The sequence below is a fragment of the Mobula birostris genome, chromosome 5, assembly GCF_030028105.1.
Source record: "Mobula birostris isolate sMobBir1 chromosome 5, sMobBir1.hap1, whole genome shotgun sequence".
Lineage (NCBI taxonomy): Eukaryota > Metazoa > Chordata > Chondrichthyes > Myliobatiformes > Myliobatidae > Mobula > Mobula birostris.
This window is the reverse complement of record NC_092374.1, coordinates 33219915-33247806: the sequence shown is the minus strand read 5'-3', so window position 1 is coordinate 33247806 and position 27892 is coordinate 33219915. Positions and strand designations below refer to the sequence as shown.

The 27892-nt window shown below is 41.2% G+C and overlaps 1 protein-coding gene across 5 annotated transcripts in view; it reads left to right on the top strand.

Annotated features, from left to right (window-relative positions):
• The window catches only part of LOC140197613 (cardiomyopathy-associated protein 5-like), a 110237-nt gene that overhangs the window by 707 nt on the left and 81638 nt on the right, over positions 1–27892 (top strand). For all 5 annotated transcript variants that reach the window (XR_011885974.1, XM_072257823.1, XM_072257825.1 and 2 more), the window contains exon 2: positions 22181–26621. Coding sequence is in view for 4 of the 5 variants with exons in the window: in XM_072257823.1 (XP_072113924.1) it covers positions 22181–26621 (4441 nt within the window). In the remaining variant the exon portion in view is untranslated. The remainder of the gene's footprint in view (positions 1–22180; positions 26622–27892) is intronic.

Genomic DNA, 27892 nt, shown 5'->3' with positions numbered 1-27892 from the left:
CCTGTCGATGACGCGATTACAAAAATAAGAACAGCAACAGATCGTTGATTTGGACAGCATTGTATGAAGTAGTAGTAGAAATTTTGGCCCGCTGTGAAGGATATTTGCTGTACTTCCACCAAAATTGTAGTATATCCCATCTTTAATTCCGAGTCACGATTTAACTATGAAATTGTGTTTGGGTCGGGAGTTGGGGGGGGGGGAGGGGGAAATTATTTGGGACTCTGGCCCTGTGTAGTTGTATAGTTGAGACCGGAATGTGCAATAAACAGTGACAGTGTTAGCATCCACAACAAAATTAAAGGGAACCAACTGGATCGAAACTTCACCAGATTCCACGGGATTTGACACTTTCTGTTTACGTTTGTCTATCACAAGGCCCTGACAAGATCCGAACTGGATACTTAGTAGCCCTTGCGTTGAATCTTGATATCATGGTATCTGTACCAAGTGGTTTGCAGAAGGGACATCAGGGTATCATTAAACCTCTGCTTTTCTCACTACCATAAACATGAGAGATTTGCAGGTGCTGGAAATCCGCAGTAACACACACAAAGTACTAGAGGAAAATCAGCACGTCGGGCAGCATCAATGAAGAGGAATGAAGAGGAATAAAGAAGCTAGCAGTCCGAAAGGTCGGATCTTTGTTCCTCTCCATAGATGGTGCCTGACCTGCTGAATTCCTCCAGAATTTTGTGTGTTTTCTAATTACCTGTTTGCTGCAGCTAACTAGAACTTGGACCCCCCAAAGTAAAATGGTGGTAATGTACAGAACTTTTGATGACATTTTATTAGTTCAGTATAATTAGATAACCTTTTGTTTAATAACATGGTAAACCTGGGGAAAGATCAAGGTAAGTGTAACTATCTGCCATAAAGGAGTTTTATACAGTACTCCAGAATGTCTGTGGGATTGCTTCACAATGCACAACCACACTGACAGGTAGGTACTGTACATCAGGTAGCCATTTATGTCCATTGGCCAATTTTTGCTGGCTGCTTACTACATACCATTTTAACTGCTCCCTCCAAAACATGCAGCACACTGCTGCATAATTATCTCTAATCTACAGCCTGTCTGATCCTTGGCTAAACATTTCCTTGTTTCTGCATTATTTATAAATGTCCCTTGTTTCCAATTATTCTTGAAGTTTCCTTGGCCCATGCTGGCCTTTTCTTGCAAGCCATTCTTCACCTGACATGTGAACATGTACAGCCAGTTTTATATGGATAATTATGGTATTAGTTCTAGTCCCACAAGAAGGCTGAGTATTTCAATGTTGACACATTACTTTCTACTCAACATTCACCTGAGGTCACATATGCTTTTGGTGTATTCTTTCTAGCTATTTCATATGTCAATAGTAAACAATCTAAGTTTAGCAACAAATTTTTAAAAATTGTTGGGTAGGACTGGACTTGCATCCCTTCTTTATCCTTAGCATAGTCTAAGGATAGTCGAAGTCTTTTTAGACTGTATTGGTTCTAAAAGCAACCTGTATATTAAAGAGATTATAAAAATAAAGATTAGCTTTATTGTCACACATACATTGAGGATAAGGTGGGATGTGTAATTTGTGTAAATGACCACCACAGTGAGAGGATTGGACTGGGAGCAGCTGCAAGTGTCCCCGTGCCTCTGGTGCCAATATAGCATGGCCACATCTCACTTACCCACACCCTAACCGTACATCTTTTGGAATGTGAGAAGAAACCAGAGCTCCTGGAGGAAACCTATGCAGTCACAGGGAGAATGTACAAACTCCTTACAGATGACAGTGGGAATTGAACTTGTATCTGCTGCTGTAAAGTGTTGTGCTAACCATGCTGTTACCATGGTATCTTAGTAATAACTTTTTCTGCAGCTGTTGATTTTATGATTCAACTCTGCATGTTGCCCATGATATAGGGACATTCTAGATATTTAGCTTTGTGTCTCTCATACCTGCCTTAAATCGACTGGGGTCACTTGTGGTGTATTGACCAGCATATTACTGGTAACATTTTGCTTGTATTTTTGTGAATTTATTCTCATCGTCTTTACTCCTTAACTGATTGGGCAAGTTAAATAACTTACTCACTTTAATCATCCTTTCCCTTCCCTATATTCAAGCGCTGTACCTTGTCTCTGATAAAAGCAAGTTGATGTCAAGACCTTGCAAAGAGGGCTGGGCGGGGCTTCATAGTGGCAAATAATGCCAACTGTTGATGAAAATTGCAAATCGGAGGCACATACATCCGAGTAGTTTGGGATGGTATATGAAAGCATGTGTAAGTGTACAGGTAAGTTAGATGGTTACAGTCTTCTTTCAAGGGCAGGAGAGTCTAAAACTAGAAGACATATGTTTAAGGCAAGTGAGAGAAGATTTAAAGGGGGCCCAAGGGTCAACGTTTTCCACATGGAGGATGGTGGGAATGCGGAAGAAGCTGCTAGATGAAGCTTTAGAGCTGGGTACAGTTACAATATTTAAAAGGCATTTGAACAGGTAGATGCATGGAAAAAGGATATACGGATATGGCCAAAACGCAGTTAGGAGACCAAAAGACAATGTTTTTAATAGGTTGAAAACTGTGTGAAAAATGGTTACACCCTAAACTATTGATACTAAGTTATAGCAACTTCTCCTCTGATACCTACTTATGTTTCTATTCAGTCATTCAAACATCAGAATTAAGGCATACAGGCCTCATCAAAAAAAACTGTGAGGTTGTGGTTGCCATATATAAGAATCATTTACTGCAGAAAGAACAATTAAAATTGACATTTCAGTGGGATCTTTTAAAAAGTAAGAATGAGTATGACACTGAGAAAGTAAACGAGATGAGCCTTCATGCGCACGAACCTTCATACTTCTCACGAATGTGGAACCGAAAGGCAAGAATTTAGGGTTGTGCTGAACAAATTAAGAACAGATGTTCAAGTGAATTTCTTTATATGTAAGATGATTAACAACTAGAACAGATTGCCATTGAGGATGGTTGGGGCCAAGACATGGGTATTATTTCATTGCAGACTGATGTATAATATGAATGTGTCTGGCTGTATATCAAATAGGTAGAATTGCTCAGTTGATCTCAAGGGATGCTTTGAAGTATTCAGGTGCCGATATTTTGTGTTTTTCTTCAATGCATAAAATAATAATGTCAGAATGGAGGAAGAGGAACTGGCCATTCAGCCCCACAAATCTGAACTACCATTCAAACAAGTTTGTAGCTCTCATAAAATCCTAAATCCATCCACACATCATGGTCCTATAACCTTAATGTTGCAGGCTATCAAAATCCATCACATATTATCTATCAAGATAGCACGTGCTACTTTTTCTGAGAGAGTTCCACACTTGTATCAGCCTTTGCATGGTGAACATCTCTCCAACAGGCTAACATCTCTCCAGAATGGCTTGGCTCTGATTTTAAGGTTATGACCAATCACTTTGTGGAAACTATTACAAAATGGGATAATGCTGGATGACTGGGAAATGCCCCTTTAATCTAGTTTCCCTTCAAGCAGGAATGATTGTTCTTTAACTATCTCCAATTCCATTCAAAGTCTATAAAACCTGAATCCAGAATAAACTATTTTCTTAACTGTTTAACATGTTATTTTTATTGTCGCACAATTCATTGGAAAGTAGGGAGCTGGAAAAGCTATTTGATGCATCTTGGCGACCCTATTTAAAATGGCATGAAATTTTCTTGCCAACCTTTATGTCTCATACAGGGTACCGAGCAAAAGTCTTAGAAATATATGAGCTAGGATTTGCACAGTACTGTATTTGTCAACATGGAGCGGAGAGTGAGTTTAAAAATCTGGCGGGAGCAAAAGATGTTGGGAACGGTGAGGGTGGGGTGCCGCAGGAGAGGTGTGGGACAGGTGGCAGAGAAGGAGTGCCAGGACAGGACTGTGTTGGTGGCGTGGCTGCAGACACACCCAGCCCTGAAACACCAGGCAAGGTCATTTGATTCCAAACAATTGGTTTATTGATCATTACAGAATGTGTCTCTGGTGTTCCCTGCTCCCTCTCCTCTCCCAGTGTAAACGTAACTTTGCTAGATCAAATAACGACAGCACAAAAAGATCGTTTCTTATCTTTTCACCCATCTATTTCTTTGAGCTCAGCCGGTGAGTGAACTTGGACCCGACATCAGGGAGAGAATCTTTCTCATCTCCCCGGTGGTTCTACAAGTTCACTGCCTGATGTCAGAATTGTCAGAAGTTATAAGGCCACCGATACAAAAGAACAATCAATTTGTTAAGTATTCCAGCCAAGTCAATAGACTATTGATACAAAGAACAACCAGTTTGATAACCATTCCGGCCAAGTCAATGGACTATTGATACAAAAGTACAATCAATTTGATAGACACTCCAGCCACCTTAATTAAAGAAAAGGAATATCCTACCTGGTTTGCTGGAGCCACAACTTAATGACAAAGATAAGAACATCCATCAAATTTATGCTTTAGTTGAGAAAGGAATGTTCTGTCTAATTTCCATCAGGTACTGCTTTTTGTCAAAATCAAAAGGTGTGAAAAGCCCAGAAACATCTTATGTGGATCTGGGTGAACTTTAACCCTTACCTTGCTCCAAAGAAAGCAGCTGTGAGACATTATTCAAACACACTGCAGTCACAGACATAGTCAGTACTTAATCCATTGTTTACAGGAATCTGAGAATCCCCCATTCCCTTAAACTTTATCACCAGCCCGCTTCCTACTCTCAGTCCACAATAGAGACCCATATCAGAATCAGGTTTATCATCACTCATATATGTCATTTTTTTTTGGCAGCAGCAGTACAGTGCAATACATAAAATTACTACAGCACTGTGCAAAAGTCTTAGGCTTCCTGGCTGTATATACTGTGTGTGCCTACGACTTTTACACAGTATGTAAGGCAATTTTGTTTTCTCTTTTTTTTTAATCAGAATTTTAAACTGTATGGTTAATGTCCTTATAAACTTTAATTCCCCATCTCGGTTGTGATCCGCCTCCCAAGGAGAAATTGATGTAAATTATTTTCATATCAACTAAGCTGATCTCAGAAGAGTTAACATTTTGCTTGGGTTTAATGAATTTATCCTTCTGGTTTTTACACTGTAATGGATTGGCCAAGTTAAATAATTTACTTACTTTAAACTTCCTTTTCCTATGTTAAAGCGCTGTACCTTATCTCCATTCAGGATTCAGAGTGCCAACAGAATTTAATTCAGAAGTAAACTTGGATCAAATGCTTAAAGTAATAATTGACTTTCAACGTTTTGGGTGAAGACTTCTCATCCAGACTGATGAGGTCTTGACCTGAAATGTCAACTGTCCATTACCCTCCACAGATGCTGTCTAACCTGCTGAGTTCCTCCAGCATACTGTATGCTGGTCTCTGTCTCTGTCTCTATAAATTAAGCAGCAGATTGATTCCTTTTGTAAAAGGATAAAGTGAGAGGTAATATTTAAACAACTGAGTTTATATTTCTTCATCTCTTCAGAGATGAGATGAGGACTACTCAGCCTATGGAAGATTTATGATCATCTGTTTGTACTGTGAAATGTTAGTAATGTGGCCTAAATTTAAACAAGTGATTAACATATTAATCCAAATCTGTGTACATCTGCAATATAATTCTGGGTAAGATACGAAATAAAAGCAGAAAATGCATGAAATCCTCACCAGGTTAGGTAGCATCTGTGGAAAAACAGAGGTAATATTTCATGTGGATCACATTTCTTCAGATCTCAGGAAAGTTAGAAAATCAATGTGATTTAAGTTGCAGTGAAGGGTAGAGAAAAGGAAACAGAATTTACTGTAGTGGAGACTGAACGAAACAGAATCAGAATCATGTTTAATATCACTGGCATAAATTGTGACATTTGTTGTTTTGCAGCAGTGGTACTGTACAATACATAAAAATTATAAATTACACTATGTGTGTATGAAAATGTGTGTGTGTGTATATATATATATATATATATATATAGATACACACACACACAAAAAGAGAGGGAAAAAAATAGAGGTAGTGTTCATGGACTCGTAGTCCATTCAGAAACTTGATAGCAGAGGGGAAGAAACAGTTCCTGAAACATTGAGTGTGTATCTTCAGGCTCCTACACCTCCTCCTTAATGGTAGCAATGAGAAGAGGGCATGTGCTAGGTGATGGTTTTTGGGTGGGGGTGTGGTTGTCCATAATGATAGATGGTTCCTTGTTGAGGCATTTCCTTTTGAACGTGTCCCTGATGCTGGGGAGGCTGGTGCCCATGATGGAGCTGGCTGTGTTTACAGCATTCTGCAGCTCTTTCCAATCCTCTGCAGAGGCCCCTTCATACCAGAAGGTGATGCAACCAGTTAGGGTACTCTCCACAGTACATCTGTTAAAACTTGCAAGTGTATTTGGTGACATACCGAGTCTCCTCAAACTCCTAGTGAAAAATAGCTGCTGTCGTGCCTTCTTTGTAATTGCACCAATATGTTAGGCCGAGGATAGGTCCTCAAAGATGTTGCCACACAGGAACTTGAAACTGCTCACCTTTTCCACTGCCGATCCCTTGGTGAAGACTGTTATATATTCCCTTGATTCCCCCTTCTTGAAGTCAGCAATCAATTCCTTGTTCTTCACTGATGATTGTTTGTTTATTTAGGGATAGAGTGCAGAATAGGCCCTCCTGACCTTTCAAGATGTGCCACCCAACTCTGATTTAAACCTAACCTGATCATGGGACAATTCACAATAACCAGTTAACCCACCCGTTACTTCTTTGGACTGTGCGAGCAAACCAGCGCACCTGGAGAAAACCCACGCTTCCAACAGTGATAACACACAGAGACTCCTTACAGAGGATGCCAGTGTTGAACTCTGATCTCCAACACCCTGAGCTGTAATAGCATCACGCCAACTATTGCATTACCTTGGCATTGAGTCCAACATTGTAGTTGTAACAACACTCAACCAGCTGATCTGTCTCGCTCCCGTATGCCTCCTCCTCCTCTGAAATTCAGACAACAATAGTTGTGACATCGGCAAATTTATAGATGGCCTTAGAGCTGTGACTAGCCACGTAGTTGCATGTATAGAAAGAATACGGCAGTGGGGTAAGACTGCGTCCATGAGGCGTGCCAGTGTTGATTGTCAGCTAGGAGGAGATGTTATTTCTGCTCTTCATGGACGGTGGTCTCCCAGTGTGGAACTCAAGGATCCAGTTTCAGAGGGAGATGCAGAGGCCCAGGTTTTGCGGCTCGTTGTTTAGAACTGAGGGCATGATGCTGCTGAACGCTGAGCTGTAATCAATAAACAGCAGCCTGACATGGGTTTTGTTATTGTTCAGGTGCTCTAAGGCTGAGTGGAGAGCCAATGAGAGTCCATCTGCTGTAGCCTATGGTGGTGATAGGCAAATTGCAGCAGGTCCATCCCTTGCTTAAGCAGGAGTTGATTCTAACATGACCAACATCTCAAAGCATTTCAAAACAGTGGAAGTTAGTGCCACTGGGCGATGGCCGTTGAGGGAGCTCACCCTGCTCTTCTTGGGCATGATTCGAGCACGTGGAAACCTTCAGAAGCAACAGTGAGAGATTAAAGATGTCCTTGAAAGCTCCTGCCAGTTGGTTGGCACAGGTTTTCAAAGCCCTTCCAGGTACACCATCAGGGCCTGACGCCTTGCGAGGGTTCACCCTTTTGAAAGATGTTCTGATGTTGGCCTCCGAAACAGAGATTACAGGGTCACTAAATGCTGCAGGGATTTGCATAGTTGTAGTTTTATTCTCCCTTTCAAAGTGTGTATAAAAGGCATTGAGCTCAGCTGGGAGTGAAACATTACAGCCATTCCTGATGTTAGGTTTCACTGTATGGGAAGAAATGGCTTGCAAGCCCTGACACAGCTATCTTGCATCTGATTCAATCTGTAACCTCAATTGGAGTTGTTTATTCACTGTAAAATAGGCTTCTGTAGGCTGTACCTGGGCTTTTTGTATAGTTCAGGATCACCAGCCTTGAATGCCACAGATCTTGGCCTCAGCTAACTATGAATCTCCTGGTTCATCCACATTATTTGGTTTGGGTATGTCCATATGTTCTCAAAGGCACACACTCACCCACACAGGTCTTGATGAAGTCAGTGATAACTGTGGCATAATCCTTCAGAATATGAAGAATAATCCCTGAGTATTCTCCAGTCCAGTCCATCAGCTCAAAGCAGTCCTGCATGTGCTCTACCTTTGTTGACCATACCTTTGTTGGTCCTCACCGCTAGTGCAGTGGTCTTTAGTCTCTGGCTCTACACTGATAGTAAAAATACAACCAGGTGATTGGAATTTTCAAAGTGTGGGCGTGGGTTGGCACAATAAGCATTCTTGATGGTGGTATATCACTGGTCAAGTGTGTGGCTCCTCTGGTTCCACAGGCAATACGTTAGTGGAAGTTGTTCAGATACTTCTCCAAGTTGGCCTGGTTGAAATCTCCGCAATGAAGGGGAAGACGTCATAGTTTGCTGTTCTGTGCCTGTTGATCATGGTGCTCAGCTTCTCCAGTGCCCGCCTGGCGTCGGCCTGTGGTGGAATGTACATTGTTACCAGGATGATGGCAGATTGAATGGACAACATTTGACCGCTAGATGTTCTGGGTCAGGTGAGCAGGACTGAGACAGAACCACAACATCCGTGCACCATGATGAGTTAATGATAAAGCTTACAGTGCTCCTTTATCTTTAAAAGACTGAGTTGACCTGCCTTTGTGGAGAATAGTGAAGCGGTCAGATTGCAGTGCTGTGTCTGAAAAGGCAGGGGGTCCTTTATGATGGATGTTGCTTACCCATAACAGAGCACCACGTAGATGTGTGTAATGTGTGGGGAGGGCTTTACCTGTGATGCACTGGCTGTATCCATTACTTTTTGAAGGAATTTTCATTCAAGGGTATTGGTGTTTCCATACCAGGCTACAATGCAATGCAACCAGTCAATATATACATCTATAGAAGTTTGTCAAAGTTTTAGATGTGATGCTAAATCTAAGGAAATAGAGATGCTGCTGTGCTTTCTTTGCAATGACATTTACATGCTGGACCCAGGGCAGATTCTCTTGAAATGATAACATGGTGAAATTTAAAGTTGCTGACCCCCTCCTCTTCTGGTCCTCTTATGAGGACTGGCTCACGGACCTCCATTACCTTTTGTAGGATTTTCTGTTCAAAGGCATTGGTGTTCTTATACCAGACCATGATGCAGCCAGTCAGCACTCTTTCCACCACACATCTACAGAAGTTTGCCACGGTTTTTGATGACGTGCTGAATCTCCACAGGCTCCTGAGGAAGTAGAGGCACTGCTGTGCTTTCTTTGCAATTGTATTTATATGATGGGTCCAGGACAGGTCCGCTGAGATAGTGACACCCAGGAATTTAAAATTACTAACCCTTTCCACCTCTGATCACAATCAGTTCTTTGGTATTATTGACATTGAGTGAGAGATTGTTGTTGTTACTCAGCCAAATTTTCAATAGCATACCTCTTGTATGCTGATTCATCACACCCTTTGATACAGCCCACAACAGTGGTATCATCAGCAAACTTGTATATGGTGTTGGAACTGTACTTAGCCACGCAGTCTCATAGGTGTAAAGCGATTAGAGCAGAGGGCTAAGCACACAGCCTTGTCATGCACCTGTGTTGATGAAGATTGAGGAGATGTTTTTCCCAATCCAAACTGACTGGGGTCTGCAAGTGAGGAAATCCAGGATCGAATTGTACAAGGGGGTATTGAGGCCAAGGTCTCAGAGTTTATTGATTAGTTTTGGGAGGATGATGATGATATTGAATGCCAAGCTGTAATCAATAAAGAGCATCCAATATATGCATCTTTTCTGTCCAGATGTTCCAAGGTTGAGATGGCATCTGCTGTAGACTTGTTGCTTTGGTAGGCAAATTAGAGAGGATCCAAGTCGCCACTTAGACAGGAGCTGATATGTTTCAACACCAGCTTCTGAAAACACTTTGTCACTGGGGATGTAAGTGCCACTGCCGATGGTCATTTAGACAGGTTACCACACTCTTCTTGGGCACCGGTTCAACTGAAGCCTGCTTGAAGCAGGTGGGTGCCACACACTGCCAGAGCGGGAAGGTGAAGATATCTGAGTACGCATCAGCCAGTTGGTCATCATACTCGACCAGGTAGTCCATCTGGACCAGAAGCTGTACTTGAATTCACTCTCTTGAAGGCAGCCTGCATGTCATCTTCAGATACTGAGACCAAAGGATCATTAGGAAACATGGGGGTGCATGAAGGTTCCTCCCTGTTCTGGTGGTCAAATCAAGTATAGAAGACATTGAACTCATATGGAAGCAAAGCTCTGCTGGTCCCCAATGTCCTAGCTTTGTAGGAGGTTATGGCATTCCAGCCCTGCCACAACAGTTGTGCAAGCCTCGTTGATTCCAGTCTAGTCTGGAATCTCCACTTAGTCCAAGAGATGGCTTTCCAGAGAGCATAACGGCACCTCTTGTAGCATTCTTGATTTCCAGACTGGAATGATTGATCTGGTTCTCGGCAAATTCTGGATTTCATGGTTCATCCAGGCCTTCTGATTGGGGTAAATCCTGAACAATTTTGTGGGGGCACATTCATCCACAGATGTTCTAATAAAGTCTGTTACAACTCTGGTGTAGTCATTGAGGTCCTCCAGATGAGTTCCTGTATGCAGCCCAGTCTACTGACTCAAGGCAATCCTGTAACCATTCCTCTGCATCCTGTGACCACCTCTTAGTTGTCTTGATCCATGCGCCTTTAGGCTTTGTTTGTATACAGGTAGCAGGAGTACAGCTAAGTGGTCTGATTTGCCAAAATGTTGTCTCGGAAAGGAATGATAGGCTTTCCCTATCATAGTGTAGTTGTGGTCAAGTGTGTTGGGACCTCTGAGGCAACAGGTTATATGCTGGTGATGATTGGGCAGGGTTTTCTCCACAGAGGCCTGGTGAAAATCGCTGACTATAATTTGAAGTGTGCCAGGGTGGGCTGCTTCTTGCCTGTAGACAATGTTGTGCAGTGTTGCGAATGCTTGTTTGTACTCAGCCACTGGTGGTATGTAAACTGCAAGGCAGGATCGTGGATGAGGCAAATAAAGTGGTCCATATTTAATCGTCAGGTGTTCTAAGTCAGATGAACAAGAAGTCCACAAAACCCCAATGTCCGTACATTAATGAGAATTGGCTAAAAATCACATGCTGCAACTTTTCTCCTTACCAGAGTTCACGGTTCGATCCAATCTGAAAATCATAAAACATTCTGGTTGGATAACTCAATCAAGCGTATTCGCAGTTAACCAAGTTTCAGTGCAACGGACAACTGAGATCTGCCTCATTTGTCTCTGATACAGCAGCCTTGCCCTGAGATCGTCAGTTTTATTTTCCAGTGACTCAAACCACATCATCAGGTTCGCCAATGACACGACCGTGGTGGGCCTCACCAGCATGAACGATGAGTCAGCTTACAGAGAGGAGGTACAGCGGCTAACGGACTGGTGCAGAGCCAACAACCTGTCTCTGAATGTGAACAAAACAAAAGAGATGCTTGTTGACTTCAGGAGGACATGGAGCGACCACCCTCCGCTGAACATCGACGACTCCTCTGTAGAGATCGTTAAGAGCACCAGATTTCTTGGTGTTCACCTGCTACAGAATTTCACCTGGTCCCTCAACACCAGCTCCATAGCAAAAAAAGCCCAGCAGCGTCTCTAATTTCTGCGAAGGCTGAGAAAAGTCCATTTCCCACCCCCCCCCGCCCCCATCCTCACCACATTCTACAGAGGTTATATTGAGAGTATCCCGAGCAGCTGCATCACTGCCTGGTTCGGAAATTGCACCATCTCGGATCGCAAGACCCTGCAGTGGATAGTGAGGTCAGCTGAGAAGATCATCGGGGTCTCTCTTCCCACCATTACAGACATTTACACCACACACTGCATCCGTAAAGCAAACAACATTATGAAGGACCCCATGCACCCCTCATACAAACTCTTCTCCCTCCTGCCATCTGACAAAAGGCACCGAAGTATTCGGGCTCTCATGACCAGACTATGTAACAGTTTCTTCCCCCAAGCCATCAGACTCCTCAATACCCAGAGCCTGGAGTGACACCATCCTACTGCCCTCTACTGTTCCTACTGTCTTGTTTATTATTTATTGTAATGCCTGCACTGTTTTGCGCACTTTATGCAGTCCTGGGTAGGTCTGTAGTCTAGTGTAGTTTTGTGTTGTTTTACGTAGTTCGGTGTAGTTTTTGTATTGTTCATGTAGCACCATGGTCCTGAGAAACGTTGTCTTGTTTTTACTGTGTACTGTGCCAGCAGTTATGGTCGAAATGACAATAAAAAGTGACTTGACTTGACTTGTTTACACATTCGCCGACAAGATGCTGGTTAGAGGAAGCCTCACCTGTCTGTGTTTCAGTCTGATTTGAATTTCGCCTCTCCTGTTGCATTTTCAGCCTTAAAGTCGCTGCATATAACTTCTCCTCATTTAACCGTCGAATATGAGATCTGAAGATCGTTGATATAATTTCATAGTCCATTGTTAAGAGGAAATTTATATGCTGCAGATTGTAGGAAAAGTAATTCAAAAGAAGTATACAGGTTTCCCCCGCTATCCGAAGGTAGAGCATTCCTATGAAACGGTTTGTAAGCCGAAATGTCGTAAAGCGAAGAAGCAATTACCATTTATTTAAATGGGAAAATTTTGTGAACGTTCGCAGACCCAAAAATAACCTACCAAATCATGCCAAATAACAGACAAAACCTAAAATAACAGTAACATATAGTAAAAGCAGGAATGATATGATTAATACACAGCCTATATAAAGTAGAAATACTTTTCCACAATCATTGCCGGCACTGTTCTCCGAAGCGAAAATCTCACGCAAGCGCTGTTGGCAAAAATACTCTCTCCAGTAACCTTTAAGCTATGAAGCTGCCAAATCATACCAAATAACATGTAAAAATACACAGCCTATATAAAGTAGAAATAATGTTATGTACAGTGTAGTATCACTTACTGGAATTGGGAAGACAGCGCCGAGCACACTGATGATGGTGTGTTAGACTGAGTCATCGCAGGCTGGGGTGGTGCAGTGGCCCCCACCCTCCAAGCCGCCGACTGATACATTGCCGCGAAGCACGCAGGGGTGTAGCGGCAGCCGGAAGGCACCCAGCACATCTTTAAGAAAAAAAGCTGAAATAAACATGCTAATTAATTATGTGCTGCCCGACATGTAATTGTCGGCCCAGATCAGTGCCGATTGCCTATTGCATCGCCTCTGATCTGGGCCGACATTTACGTGTCAGGCAGCACCTAATTAATTAGCATGTTTATTTTGGCTTTTTTCTTAAAGATGTGCTGTGTGTCTCCCAGCTACCGCTGCATTCTCCGTGAATCGGTATCTGTCCATGGCCCGGGGGTTGGGGTGGTGGGACACTGGGGTGTCATCTCATCGTCGTCTGTTTCCATTAGCGCAGGCAGCTCATCTTCTCCTATCTCTGCCTGCCTCGATGTCAAAGGTTGAGGTTCGTCATCTGCGGTGGCTGATGTGGAAGGCTTGCTTGACTGCTGAGCCTCGCGTATTTTTCTATCATACAATTCTTTGTAAGCACTCAAACCATCCTGCAAATATCCCCTAAACCTACGTGCCCTTTCAAAATTAAAGTCGTACTTTATCATTGCAGCGAAAATCTCATGCAGTTGCTTCACGTTCATTTCGCTTCTGCCTTTCGTTTCGATTGTTATCCTTTCCTCTTCCAATTGCATTAGCTCTTCATCTATCAGTTCTTGGTCATGGGATGCCAAAACCTCTTCAACATCATCTTCGTCAGCTTCCACAAGCCAAACTCACGTTGTCCTTACTTCGTTCACCACGATCAAAACGCTTAATTATGTCTAGTTTTACGCTAAGTGTAACACACTTATGAGCTCTTTCAGGCTTTTCCAATACCTCAGAACTCATCTTGCTAACGGCTGCTCACAGGCACGTGTTAAAGCAATGCCGGCGAGAATCCAGGGGAGAGCAGCTGCTCGGGACGCACGCTGCCTTTTATCGCACGCTGATTTTTTCGCCCGCTGATTTTTTATCACGCGCTGATTTTTTTCGTAACAGTGAAAACACCTTCTGTTAGCAAAAACAGGGTACTAATGTAGGTCTTTCGTAACAGTGAGGTCTTGTAAAGCGAACGTTCGAAAAGCGGGGGACACCTGTATTTATAGGAAAACTGGTACAATTTTCTGAAGCCCACACAGAAAGTCACCAATGTACTCCAGTGCCATCTTGAAACCTAATGTCGTTGGGTTGATATAACTCCACAGTCAACAGCTCTATTTTCTTGCATTTTTTTATATTAATATTTTTATTTTTATTTATTACAAACAAAAAAAAATACAGCACATCCGCAAAAACTGCAACCATAACAAAATCAAATTAAATATTGAACAGCAAAAGGGAGAAAAATATAAAGGCAAAAGTAAACATACACAGCAGAGGTGCACCACACCAAAAGCCATTGTCAATAGCAACCTTTGGTCCCTTGGAGGATAAGACAATTGAATTAATAATAACAGGAAGCAGAACTAAGACATAGGAGAGAGGAACAGAATTTAGGTCGTGTCTGCTCCACTGTTCGATCACGGTTGATTTATTGTCCCTCTCAGTCCTATTCTCCTGACTTCAACCCATAACCTTTGATGCCCTGACGAATCAAGAACCTATCAACCTCTGCTTCAAATATACCATTCACCTGTCTATGGCAATGAATTCTACAGATTCACCACCATTTGGCTAAAGTGTCAGAAATTGTAAATTATTTTTGATCAGTCTTCATCAAAGAAGCATTTAAAACATCCTGATAAAAACAGAATGTATTTTTAGCCAAACTTGCTCGAAAAGCAGGTAGTTAAGCTTAACTTACCTTTCTTGCAATTAATCTCTTTCTTTGCCTTTCATAAATTTTAAAAACTCATAAGAAAAACATAAATTTCTGTTAAAAATGGGATTTGATTTCTCTAAAGGTAGGCTTGGTCAGTATTGATTATAATTAATGCTATTTACAATATGTAAATTTATTGACAATGTTGAATAGTAAAGTTCCTAAAAAACATAAGCCAAAGTAATATGGATAAAAAATATAGCCTAAGACACAATTTTATACAAGACTTTCTCATGCTGCATCTTGTCCTAGCATTTTACCCACTATATTTTCTTTCTTTTCTTTTCTGCTGCAGACTTGGCACAAAGGAAACTTGGATCACTAGTCCATGTAAAACCCATTGATAAGTAACTTCCATTGTAAAGACAGACTTTTTGTGTGTCTGTTGTTGCACTGGTGCAGTGAAATGACTCAGAAGATTGAAATTCTTCATCATTAACCTTATCAGAATTGTCCTTAGGCTGGGGCCTAGAATCCTCCTCTTCCAACTCATACACAGACATCCCACCTCTCCTGGAAGTTCCGGGAGTCTCTCGCATATTAATAGTGGCTCCCTGATGCCAGCAAATTATATACAATATCAGGGAAATCAATTTTTTTGAGAGAAAGCGAGAGAGCGTGAGAGCGACCACGAGAGAGAGCGCGAGAGCAAGCAAGCGAGCAAGAGAGCAAATTGATGGTGCTACCTCCCTGAAATGAGTTTTTGCAGGGTGGGATGTCTGCTTACATCCTCTTCAAAAATCGTCACTTTGGACTGTCTTTAGAATGAAAAATTTGCTCCAATTTTCTACTACACCGAGAGAGTTTGTTCGATCCGATAAGTCAGTCGGCAGTGTGTTAGGGGAAGTCAAGGGGTGTAATGAGGGAGGGAGAGGCTGACATAACATCCCAAGCTGGGCGAGTCTATTCAATGCTTGGAAAATGCACTTCATGCTCCGCATCGGCCTACTGGCCTCTCCTCTGTACAGGACCGCGCTCACCAATGGTCAGCCTACCATCCTCCCCTTTGTGCAATACAGTGCTCACCAATTATCAACAGCCTCCCCTATCTTGCGGCCAAAATTGAGAATGAACTCAACCAAATTCTATTGCGCACTGCCACACTGGGCTGAGAGACCTCCAATGAGATTGCTAGCCGGGGCTGCTCAGCCTTCGCCCACCACTCTGAGCGCTAGTGTCATGTGTTGTATGAAGTTCAAAGAATGATTTTTTTTTTAATCACAACCTCTCGCAGATGTGTGTGTGTGTGTATATATATATATATATATATATATATATATAATACCTGGATATTCCTTTACTGAGGTAAAGAGAACAAAAATGTATTGAAATGGACAAGATTTTGTGGGTATCTAGCAGGTGGGTTTTATGGGTATCTAGCAGGTGGATTTTGACAAGATGTTTTCCGTAATGGGTATACTTAGAAAAAAGGGGCAGACTTAAAGAAAAGCAGGGATTTCTTCACTCAGATGGTCAAGACTTTTTGGGACAGGGAGCTGTGGAGGCAGAGTCAAGAAATATAGTCAAGGTGGAGATTGACAGAGACTTGAATTTGGGAAGGGAATGGGAAGGTGGTGTTGAGGATAAGATAGGTCAGTAGTGATCTTATTGAATGTCAGAGGGGTTTCAAGGCACTGATTTGGCCAACTCCTGCTCCTTTTCTTATTCTGATCCACTTTTCTCTGTCATAACCCAAGAGCGTAAATTTTTAAAATAAGTTTTGATTTAAGAGATTAGCTTTTCTCAGCCTGAGCACACACCCCTCAGCATCAGCGGCTCCACAGTGGAGAGAGTGGAAAACATCAAGTTCCTTGGGGTGCAGATCTCGGACAATCTCACCTGGTCCAGGAACACCACTGGGATTGTGAAACGGGCCCAGCAGAGATTGCACTTTCTGAGGAAGCTTAAACAAGCATCACTCCCCACTAACATCTTAACTACATTCTACAGAGGCGTGGTTGAGAGTGTGCTGACTTTTTGCATCACAGCCTGGTACTCCAGCTGCAGTGCTGTTGACAAAAAAGCCTTGCAGAGGGTGGTTACGGGAGCAGAGAAGGTTATTGGGGTCTCCCTACTGTCCAAGACCTCTTTCAGAGTCGATGCCTCCAGAAGACACGGTACATCATTAAAGACCCCTCAGACCCTCTCCATGAACTGTTCGTTCTTCTGCCATCAGGCAAACGTTACAGGAGCATCAAAACTAAAACCACAAGACTACTAAACAGCTTCCTCCCACAGGCAGTCAGACTGCTAAGTAGCTGCTCTACCTGACTCTGCTTTTAGACACTTCTAACTTGCACTGGACACTTATAACCTGATTTTAGCTGATATGTGGCTGTTGTGTTTTACTATTTATTGTTATGTTTATTATTTAGTGTTGCATTTGTTATGTTATGATTGCACTGCTCCTGGGAAACGCTGTCTCATTCTGCCCAGCAGAGCTGATGTACGTGTAAGGGGGTTTCAACTTTTATGTTACTGCAGAGGCTAATTAAAATGGCCTCTTTATTATGTTAATCTGGGGAATGCGGCTTTGTTGTGTTAAACGCTGGGAAAGTTTGCGCTAGCAGCTTGTTTTAGTTTAGAGTGTGATAAGAAATATGTTATGAACCAATTGGGATAGTTGTTACGTCTTTGGTTTATTTGAAGATACTGTATGCACGGGGTTTTGGGGGCAGAAGGCGGGAGAGCGAGACACAGGATGGACGAGGTGCTGTGATGTCCGCTAACGGGGTCAGACCCCGAGGAGGGCGTTCGGTGAGGAGACGGAGACGAACTCGTGTGGAGCGTCTGGTCAACCACCGTTGGTGGTCCCAGGCAGCCGGTCGAGGTGGTCCGAGGGGGTTGCAGGGTGAAGAAGAAGGTCCTTGAGCTCCAACTGTTTTGTGCACGAAGAGATTGAACTTTGATAAGTGTGGCACCTTTTATTTTCCTTTTATATTTTATTCTCTCTTAATTATATAGTTCTAGTAATATCCATAAACTGTAAATCATTTAATTGCATCTGGTGTACTGTCTGTTATTTGGGCGGGGTGGGGTACATCACACAGCATCCACACAAACTATTACCCAGTTTGGCGGGGCCGAGGCTGTTTCCCTAGACGACAGCAAGCCGAGCGACCCTGAGGGTGGCCAGGGGGGCTACATATGGTTAGAATGACAATAAAGTTTTTTGAATCTTGAAACTTGAATCTTGAATGTACATCAAAACATACAGTGAAATGCATAAATCAAATCAGTAAAGATTGTGCTGGGCACCCCGCAAGGGTTGCCACGCTTTGGCTGCCAACGTGACATGACCACAACTAACTAACCCAAATCGTGCATCTTTGAAATGTGAGTGAAAACTGGAGGAAGCCCATGCAGTCACATGGAAAATGTACAAATTCTTTAGGCAGTGGCGGGAATTGAACACCAAATGTAAAGTGGTACGCTAACCACTATGTTACAGTGCCAATATTTAAGGTTGTTTCAATGTGGAATATTCTGTTGTACACTGTGGTAGCATTGAATTTGAATTGAATTGACTTTATTGCTTACATCCTTCATATTAATGAGTAACAATCTTTACGTTATGTCTCTGTCTAAATGTGCAATGTGCAATTTATAGTAATTTATCATAAATAGTATGTACAACAGGACGGTCAATATAACATAGAAATACAGTTGTGTCAGCATGAATTAATCAGTCTGATGGCCTGGTGGAAGAGGCTGTCCCGAAGCCTGTTGGTCCTGGCTTTTACGCTGCAGTACCGCTTCTTGGATGGTAGCAGCTGGAACAGTTTGTGGTTGGGGTGACTCAAGTCCCCAATGATCCTTCAGGCCCGTTTTACACACCTGTCTTTTTAAAATGTCCTCAATAGTGGGGATAGGCTGCCTAGAAGGAGCTTTTACGTTTGCCCTGTGACTGCGTGGGTTTCCTCCTGGGCTCCGGTTTCTTCCCACATTCTGAGGACGTATGAGTTGTGGTTAGTAAGCTGTGGGCATTCTGTGTTGGCTCTGGAAGCCAGGTGACACTCATAGGCTCTCCCCAGCACGTCTCCAACTGTGTTGGTCATTGACGCAAACGACACATTTAACAATGTTTTGATGTACTGTACATGTAATAAATCTAAACTTTAAATTAGTGAAGTAGAATCCACAGAAGTTTTAATGAAATGATTTAAATACTCAGAGGAATGGAATATTTTAGTGTATTGCAATAAATAGAACTGGTCCAATTAACTCGTAGAGAAAAACAAAGAAAGATGCATATATACATGCAAATATATATCAATGCTTGTATAATTTTTGTTTCACACAATATAACAGCTAACTGTTATTAAGGCAATAGACCTCAACAACTCAGACCACAAATGGCCTTCAATAGGCCTCAACAACACTTCAAGTTCCAAATAACTCTTCAACTACAGCAACTGTGTCTGATGTCCATGCAATTTCTTCCTTTCCCGAGTTTATTAAAGCACCTGCCTCACCAAATATGTGTATCTGTTGACCAACTCCTTGTTTTAGGTGAGGAAAAAAAAACCAATCAGAATCCAAAGCGCTGAGCTGAAGCAGTATTTCATTCAATAAGAGAAAACACTTCGGGAAGACCAAGTAATGGAAGGCCCCAAACACAAATACAGTATGTACACTGCTCAGTCCAATATAGATGGCCTCCACAGTGTAGCTGGTTGCATTCCAAAAAGCAGGACGGTATCATGATTTCCTTTAACACAAAACTGTTGTCTATGCATGCATCATGAAACAATAGTTCAAATAAAATATATTTTGTACTAACTAATTTACTTTTTTTCACACATATCCCATGAGAGGGATTTTATAAATTTGGGAAGTGGTTTGTGAATTTTGTATGGGCAGTTTTCTGAAAAATAAATTGCTGTAGGGGGGAGGGGTCAACTGTACATCTCACTTTGATTGACAGGTGTCAAATACAATTAGTTGTTCACCGTATGTTATTTTACTATTTTGCGTGTGAACAAATGGTTCTACAGCATAATATATTTACGATGGGAGTGTATTTTAAGCTACAAGGCAACTATGACGTTCTTGATTCTTTCTATTCCCGTGACAACATGTTGTTCAATGGTCTCCTCTACTGCCGCGATGAAGCCACTCTCAGGTTGGAGGAGCAACACCTAATATTTTGTTTGCATAGCCTCCAATCTGATAGCAGGAATATCGATTTCTCTAACACAGTAATTTCTCCCTTTCCCCCATTCTTTTTCAATCTCCTATTCTGGCTCACCTCTTACCCTTTCTCTTCTCACTTGCCCATCGCTTCCCTTTGGTGTCCCTCCTCGTTCCATTTCTCCCGTGGTCCACTATCCTCTCCTATCAGATTTCTTCCTCTTAAGCCCTTTATGTCTTCCACCTATCACTTCTCAACTTTTCACTTCATTCACCCCCTCCCCCCCACCACCACCTACCTGGGGGTGGGGGGAGACAACATATGTGATAAGGTGATGATGTAATGAAAGAGATGATAGTGGAAGGTGAGGCAATGTTAGTTAAATTTAGTGTAATTTGGCCTTGTGTTTCACAGAGACATTGTGGGCCAAAGGGCCTGTTTGTGTGCTGTACTGTTTTATGTATTAGATAAGGTCACTCTGGAGGAGGTGGAAATGCCGAACAATTATCTGAAATTATTTGAGGAAAATGGAATGAAAAGTGCAAACGTGACTTAAAAATAGTAGAATTCTTAAATATTTAAGCTTGATAAACACTTCATGTTGCTGGAGTGAAATATCCAAGGCAGTAAGTATGCAGGCAATGCCATATTACTTTTGGAAAGGTTTGCCATGTGGGTAAAGTCTTGTTCTCACGTATCTTCTTTATCACTTCCCCATACTGTAGAGGATGGAATCTTGTTTATTGCTATCGGGAGCAGTGGTAATTACTTGCTATATCAATGCACAACAAACTGTGAGATAATACCTCTACAGCAGCTTAAAATATCCTGAGGCATAAATTAATGACTATGACCAGTGATTGGGTATGGATCTGCTGTCGTTGCTAAAGCTGTTGGTTCAGCTTGGGAAAAATCACCATTGGTGAAGATTTCCCATCAGTGATGTTAAGATAGAACTACTCCTTGAATACTCTGGGATTTGGCTTCCTGTTACATGCATCTGTTCCTGCCTCCTTTTATTGTATTTGATGCTTTCAATCATGTTCTAACCCGGACCACACATTTGTGAGTCAAGTGAAAATTTTGCAAGAATCAGCTAAATCTCACTTTATGTTGAGAAAGTCTGACAATTAATTGAACACTTCAAAACATTTCTATCAACAAGACAGTAACCAGAAGGTGTGAACAAGCAACTAACATCCAAGCACCGAATAACTTCTGTAAACTTTACCCTTGAGTTTTTACTCTGGCTAATATACCATTGTTCTGAGTTGGGTCAGCTTGAGGCTGTTCGAAAACATATGTCAAAATGGCCAATCGTCTTTATATCCCTCCGGATTCTAAACCTAACAAGGGCATTACCACATACACCACAGTAATTCTGAGCAGAAGTTATGGATCCTTTTACAGTTGTGTATTTTGCTCAAATAGTTTATCAGACAATTGACACTGTTCAGAATTTTGTATACGCAATTTGTAGTTTTTAAAATTCAGATGTCTACAATGTTTTTATTGTCTTACTTTAGCACATGTTATAGTAATTCCTTGATCTATGATTACTTACTGAATTTTTCTAAAACATAATTTTTGGGGGTAACTTCTATTTATGAAGCTCTTTTTGCTATAATGAGCAGAGTGTCTCTTGCCACATGTAGGAATACACTATACCCAAATGCCCACAATGCATTTAAACTCAGCCTTTGTATGAAATACTGCTTCCTGGACTGCACTGGCATCTCACGTGGCTCTCAGTAGGTGTTCCCAGCAAAATGAATGCTAATTGAATCAATTCTAAAAAGGGTGTTGCATCAAGATTGTCTCTTCAACTCTTGCTCTATCACTTCCTGAGCTTTCTTATTGATATTACTCTTTCAGTCCTATTGATAGAGTGGTGATCTATTATTGAAGTGACTAGCTTCACGAACCCCAGAGTGACATGTCCCACAGGGTCAATGCTGTCACAGTCAAAATGCATGAATCAAATGATCACAAATTGAGGAGTTACTGTAAATTTATTTTAAAAATAATTTATGTATTTGAAATAGTTTGGAAATGTACAATGCAAAATCTTGCCTTACAACTTTGTTTGCTTATTTTCTGATAGCCTAAAGGAAGTCATTAAAGACAAGTCAGTAAAACCTAAAGTGAATTACATTATGTCAAGCTCATCCTTCTCCATGTTGGCGGTTCAAAGTGAGGACTGTGGAATTATTTGGGAAACTGTTTCAAGTAGTCGGTGCTCCACACCGTGGGCATCGGAAAGCACTGCCTCTGACGTTTACAGCGTGGAAAGTACTCCTCTGAGCTCTCCACCAGGGAAAGTAATATTTATTACAGATGAACTGTCTCAGTGCTCATCTGTGAATGAGCATCAAAGCAATAAAAAGAGTAAATCTGAGAAGCATCGTGTGGAGGCAATGGATCTCAGGCCCGGGGACACCTTGGAAATGGCCAGAAATAACTTGTGTGTTTTAAGAACACAAGCAGACAAAGTTCAACAAGTTGGAATGGACAAAATGACAAATTCAAAATTGTTGAAGGAGACTAATAAGACAGAGGTTTACAGTCAACCGCTCATAGAACATCGACCAGTATTGTCGAAATTAGCAAGAAAACCTAGTGAGGATGAAAATGTGATGCATGAAGTGTCAGCAACCTCTGAAGATGTTGTGCAACATCATGCTCCAGTGCACTGTCGGAGGAAACATCATAAAAATACAGTAGAACAGGATGAAAATAGTGTAAAGCTGAAAGACAGTTGTTTAATCAATTCATTTTCAACAAGACCAGACCAGCAAGTTAGCATACCTCCAGCAAAACTAAGAAAGCAAGGAGAATCAGAAACTCTGAAACATTTCTCAGATACAGGACTTATTTCAGCATCACCAGAGTGCAAAGATTCAAGGCTGTCTGTAGAAACTAGTACAGAGCCTGTAAGAATTTCACATTTGAAAGAGACTTGTAAAGACACAGAGCTCTTCTCTTCACCTTCCAAGATGGTAATATCTAATGGAACAATACCTACAGGCAAGGGTGACTTGCAAAATATTAAAATTGCTTCAGATTACGGTCCACCCTTTTCTCATGAAACATCTATTCCAGACTGTAAAAAATTAGCTTCTGACATGGAGCTAACATCTGTTCCATTTGAGGATAGATCACATTTAAATAGAAGTCCCGCTGGCAACACATTAACAAAAACAATACTTCATAGTTTTCCAGAGAAACAAGAAATTATGATAAAAGAGGATCAAGCTTATTCAATGGCAAATCCAGAAGTCAACTTCCTAGGGATGCCTATAACTATCAGTTCAGAGCTTACGAAGCCCATGGGAAGTGCAGAATCTGGAATACCTTATAAAGGCACAGATAATTTTGGATCAGTAATCAAAGATGAATGTGTAGAAGCTGCAGATGTAAACTTACAGAATTTATCTTTCACTCCAACTGTAGGGATGGTTGCAGGTATGGAAACACCTCAAAGTTCAGAAAGGCATGAAGCTGAGATACAGGAGAAACCATTTTACTCAATGGCAAATCCGGAGACATTGGAAGCGCCAAATGGATCCCTTCACAGAACACCTGAGGATGCTTGTCTCTCAAGGTTAGTGGATTTGGAAGATAAATTACAGCTTGAAGAAGATAGTAAAATTCAGAAAGCTGTGTTCAACATAGTGGCTGAAGGTTCTGAAATATTGAACATTATTGCTCCAGCAAACCTTTGTTCAGTGGACCAAGAGGAATGTCGCAAAATGCAGGACAACCTGATGTATTTACAAGTCAATCCTAATATTGAAAAAAAATATCTTGAAGGTGATATTGCAAGCACAGATAGTTTTAATAGAATGAAGGATGCACAACAATCAAGATTATTGGGTGCATCACAACATTGTGAGCAACACCTGAATCCTCAGAATTTATGGGACTCTTTCACTGTGGGAAAATCCATTCCTTCCTCTGTAGTGCATGCTGAACATATCCATGTAACTGGATCAAATCCTTCCAATGTGGCTGGGTCAAATCCCTCTGATGCGATTAGAACCAATCCCACTCATGAGATTGAGACACATGCTTCCCATCGACTTGGATCCAATCCTCATACTATCAGCTCTAATCCCTCTCACGGGAGCGAATCTAAACCCACTTCAGTTGAGACACCCAATTCTTCCACCGCTACAGTATCCAATCCTACATCCACTGAACAGAGCACTGCAGTTGATAAGTCTGCTAAGAAGAGCGGAACCAAGGAATATGATTATTTTGAAAAATATACTTTGGTGGATGAACGAGTCCCCATTGATCCAGTTACAATAGGACACAAAGTCTGGGAATTACCAGTTCCAGAGGTAGAGAATCCATCTGTGAGAAACCTGGAAATGGGCCTGAGTGCAGAAGAAAAAGAGCTTTTTAATTTTGATGAGTTTGATGTGTCTGGAAATCCTGGAAGCTATGACGATACAACAGAATTTTCTGTACAAACACCCAAGCCTGAGCCATTGAGAAAAAGAGAGGAAGGAGATATTGCAGGCATATTTTATCATAAGGAAGCTGGTTCGTTGCTCTTTGACACAACTGAAGGAATTCTTTCGCGCTCCCATTGTTTTCCAATTTCAACCAAGCTGGTTGATCTTACACTTCTAGAGGAACCACCTGCACTGGCATTTTATTATAAAGACCTCTATGAGGAAGCTAAGGGACGGAGAGACCAAAACAATGACCAGTCAGATGAGGACAGCAGTAATCCCGAACTTTCATTTCATTGTCATTCATCTGACACAGATGAAGGGAATGGTTTGTACTTCGAGAAGTACATCCTGAAGGATGATATCCTAGATTTGCCAAGGGGAATGAAACCAGAGCAATCTCCTTGTTGGAGTGAAGCATTGCCGCAAAATGTTGCAGTGGAAGCAGAAAGAATTTCATTATTTTTGGAAAGTGAAGAGCAGTTTCCTGCAATAGACATTGATGAGGCAGAAGTTCCAATGCAAGAAAGAGATTCTGAAAAAGTATTGAAGCTACAGAAAGAATATGAAGAAAAATCAATGGAAGAACATGAAGATCAAAAAGTTTTGTCAGAAACTCTATCCATAACATGTGAGAAAGTTTCAGAAGAATTAAGTATGGCAGTTGAGCAAAAGGAAGAAAATGCTAATGAAATGGCAAGTAAGGAAACACTGGATATTCATATATTCCCTGTTGAGGAAACACTTTATGTAAAAGAAAAACTTTCCGCTGATGTTGAAGATCACTTGGATACAGGGCATCTTGTCAATCTAGATTACTCATTTGACAAATACGGAAACCTCTCCAGTGAAACAGGATTAGACATTAATTATAATTTGCCAGCACTAGAAATTAAAGATACTCAGGAATGTGTGTCCAGTAAGAAGGCAGATATTTATCAGAATGAATTTGATGTTTTGGAGAAGGAACAATCTGTTCAACAAAAATTCAGAATTGAAGATGAACAAGCTCCTGCTGAATTGGGACAGGAAACTGACCAGGAATGCATTAAACCATCCAGAAATATTGAAGATACAGCACATGATGAAATAATCATTGGGGAGCACATTTTAGAGACTGAAGAAATAGCTCCACAACCAGGGACAGAAGAATATGGGAAGACAGACTATACAGCAAGAATGGATGAAGAAATCTGTAAAGGTGTTCAGAAAGAAGACTTTGGTCTTAATGATAGGACATTACATTCAGAATCAACTGAAGTTCCAATACCCGTTGATGAAATGGAAACTTCAGATGTTGAAATAATTGATTTACAGAGTATTGAAAGCATTTCTAAGGAAAAGGTTAACATTGAAACCGAAGACCAAAGAAACACTATAGATGAAACAGGTTTTGAAGAAAACAATGATGTGACTCTATCGCAAGTCAATAATTATGAAATTATTCCAGCTTTTACTGAACAATTGCAGGAAGAAGAGTGCCTGACTGGTGACACAGTGCAACCCATGCAAAACAAGTATGAGTCACCCAAGATGCCATCAAGTGAGATACTTACTGATGTAATAACTTATGAGCGAGAGTCAAAGCATATTTTTGATGATATTCAAACTGAGCAAGATGCTCACAGAATAATAAGTGAAACACAAGATCATGAAATTGAGGTTCCACAAGAGCATTGCCCTCTAGAGATGATCCAGAATAAGGTGGATATCAATGATAAAGCTTATCTTCATGACAGCCGAGAGGATTTACTTGTGAAAGATGTAGAGGAAGAATCCAAAGATTTGTCTTTAATGGAAGATGTGAAAATTATTGAGGATGAAAGAAACCAGGCAGAACTTGATAGTCTGGAATTTACAGATAAAGAATTGGAAGAAATTAATCAAGAAGAAACTCAAGAATCGAGTCTCCAGAAGACAGTAGGAGAGGATATAGTTGCAGTAATCCCACAGAAACCACCAAAGCCAGCAGACACCTATTGTGTTACCTGTAGGCTTCCAATCTTTGCAATTGATAAACTGTTTGGAGAACATCAAGATCATGATGTCATCTCAATAGATGCAGCTGTGGTGAACCTAAAGGTGAGAAATGCTATGTTAAATAAACCCACATTTAGATCACCTTGCACATTGAAGCATTCATCCCAAATTGCAGCCGTCCAGTGAAAATTTATTTCTGTGGCACTTGATTGGTTAAAAAAAAATTGTGCAATACTTATTAAATGAATAGAAAGATAATTATTGGCTACTAATACTGTAAACTAAGCAAAATTATCTAACTTCAAAATTTTCCTTATGTTGTTTTATTCCTTATACTGATGTTTAAAGTGTCTAGTTGGAAGGAATACATGCATTGCCTAAGTGTTTTGATGAGCCATTTACAAATATAAGAAAACTTGACTCTATTGGGGATATCAGTTTAGTAGTTATTATCAATTAATCATGCAACAATCTCCATTCTGCCTGAAACTTGTTGTAACAGGCACCCAAAAATAAGGGCATCAGGCAAATAGTGGAGAGGGGTTATTGAAATGGGGAGATAAATGGAGCTAACAGGAGTAGCTTGTAACAACAGACCAGTATAGGTTGCCAGGTCTTAAGAACCTGAGTTACGGGGAATGGTTGAACAGGTTAGGACTTTATTGCCTGGAGCATAAGAGAATGAAGGGAAATTTGATAGAGGTATACAAAATTATGAGGGGTATAATAGGATAAATGCAAACGTGTTTTTTCCTCGCTAATGTGTGAGACTAGAACTAGAGGTCAAGAGTTAAGAGTGAAAGCTGAAATGTTTAAGAGGAACATGAGGGGAACTTCTTCACTCAGAGGGTGGTGAGAGGTTGGAAAGAACTGCCAGCACATTGGTGAATACAGGTTTGATTCCATCATTTAGAAAAGCTTGGATACATACATCGATGGGAGAGGTTTGGAGAGCTATGGTCCAGATGCAGGTTGATGGGACTAGGCAGAATAATAGTTTGGCAGAGACTAGATGGGCTGAAGGGCTGTAGTGCTGTATGATTCTATCATTGCTTATTATCAATCATTACAAATGAAATCCTAGGATTCAAACTCTATTTCATGAAGATAATGAAATACTGTTATTTATTAATTTTCTATATATCCGCACAATACAGCTGTGGTTGAAACCTGAAACAGTAAATGTGTTGATGTCTATTAAGCAGATTGGCACAGGAACAGGCAGGTTAACCATTAGTCCGTCAGGAATGCAATGGCTCTGCTGCCCAGTTATTATCAAAGCAAGGAGCAATACCTTTGTGTCATGCTCCTTGTGAGTATTCAATTACGCATACTTGGGCGTTATGGATAATTTGGATGGTGATGACATGGGA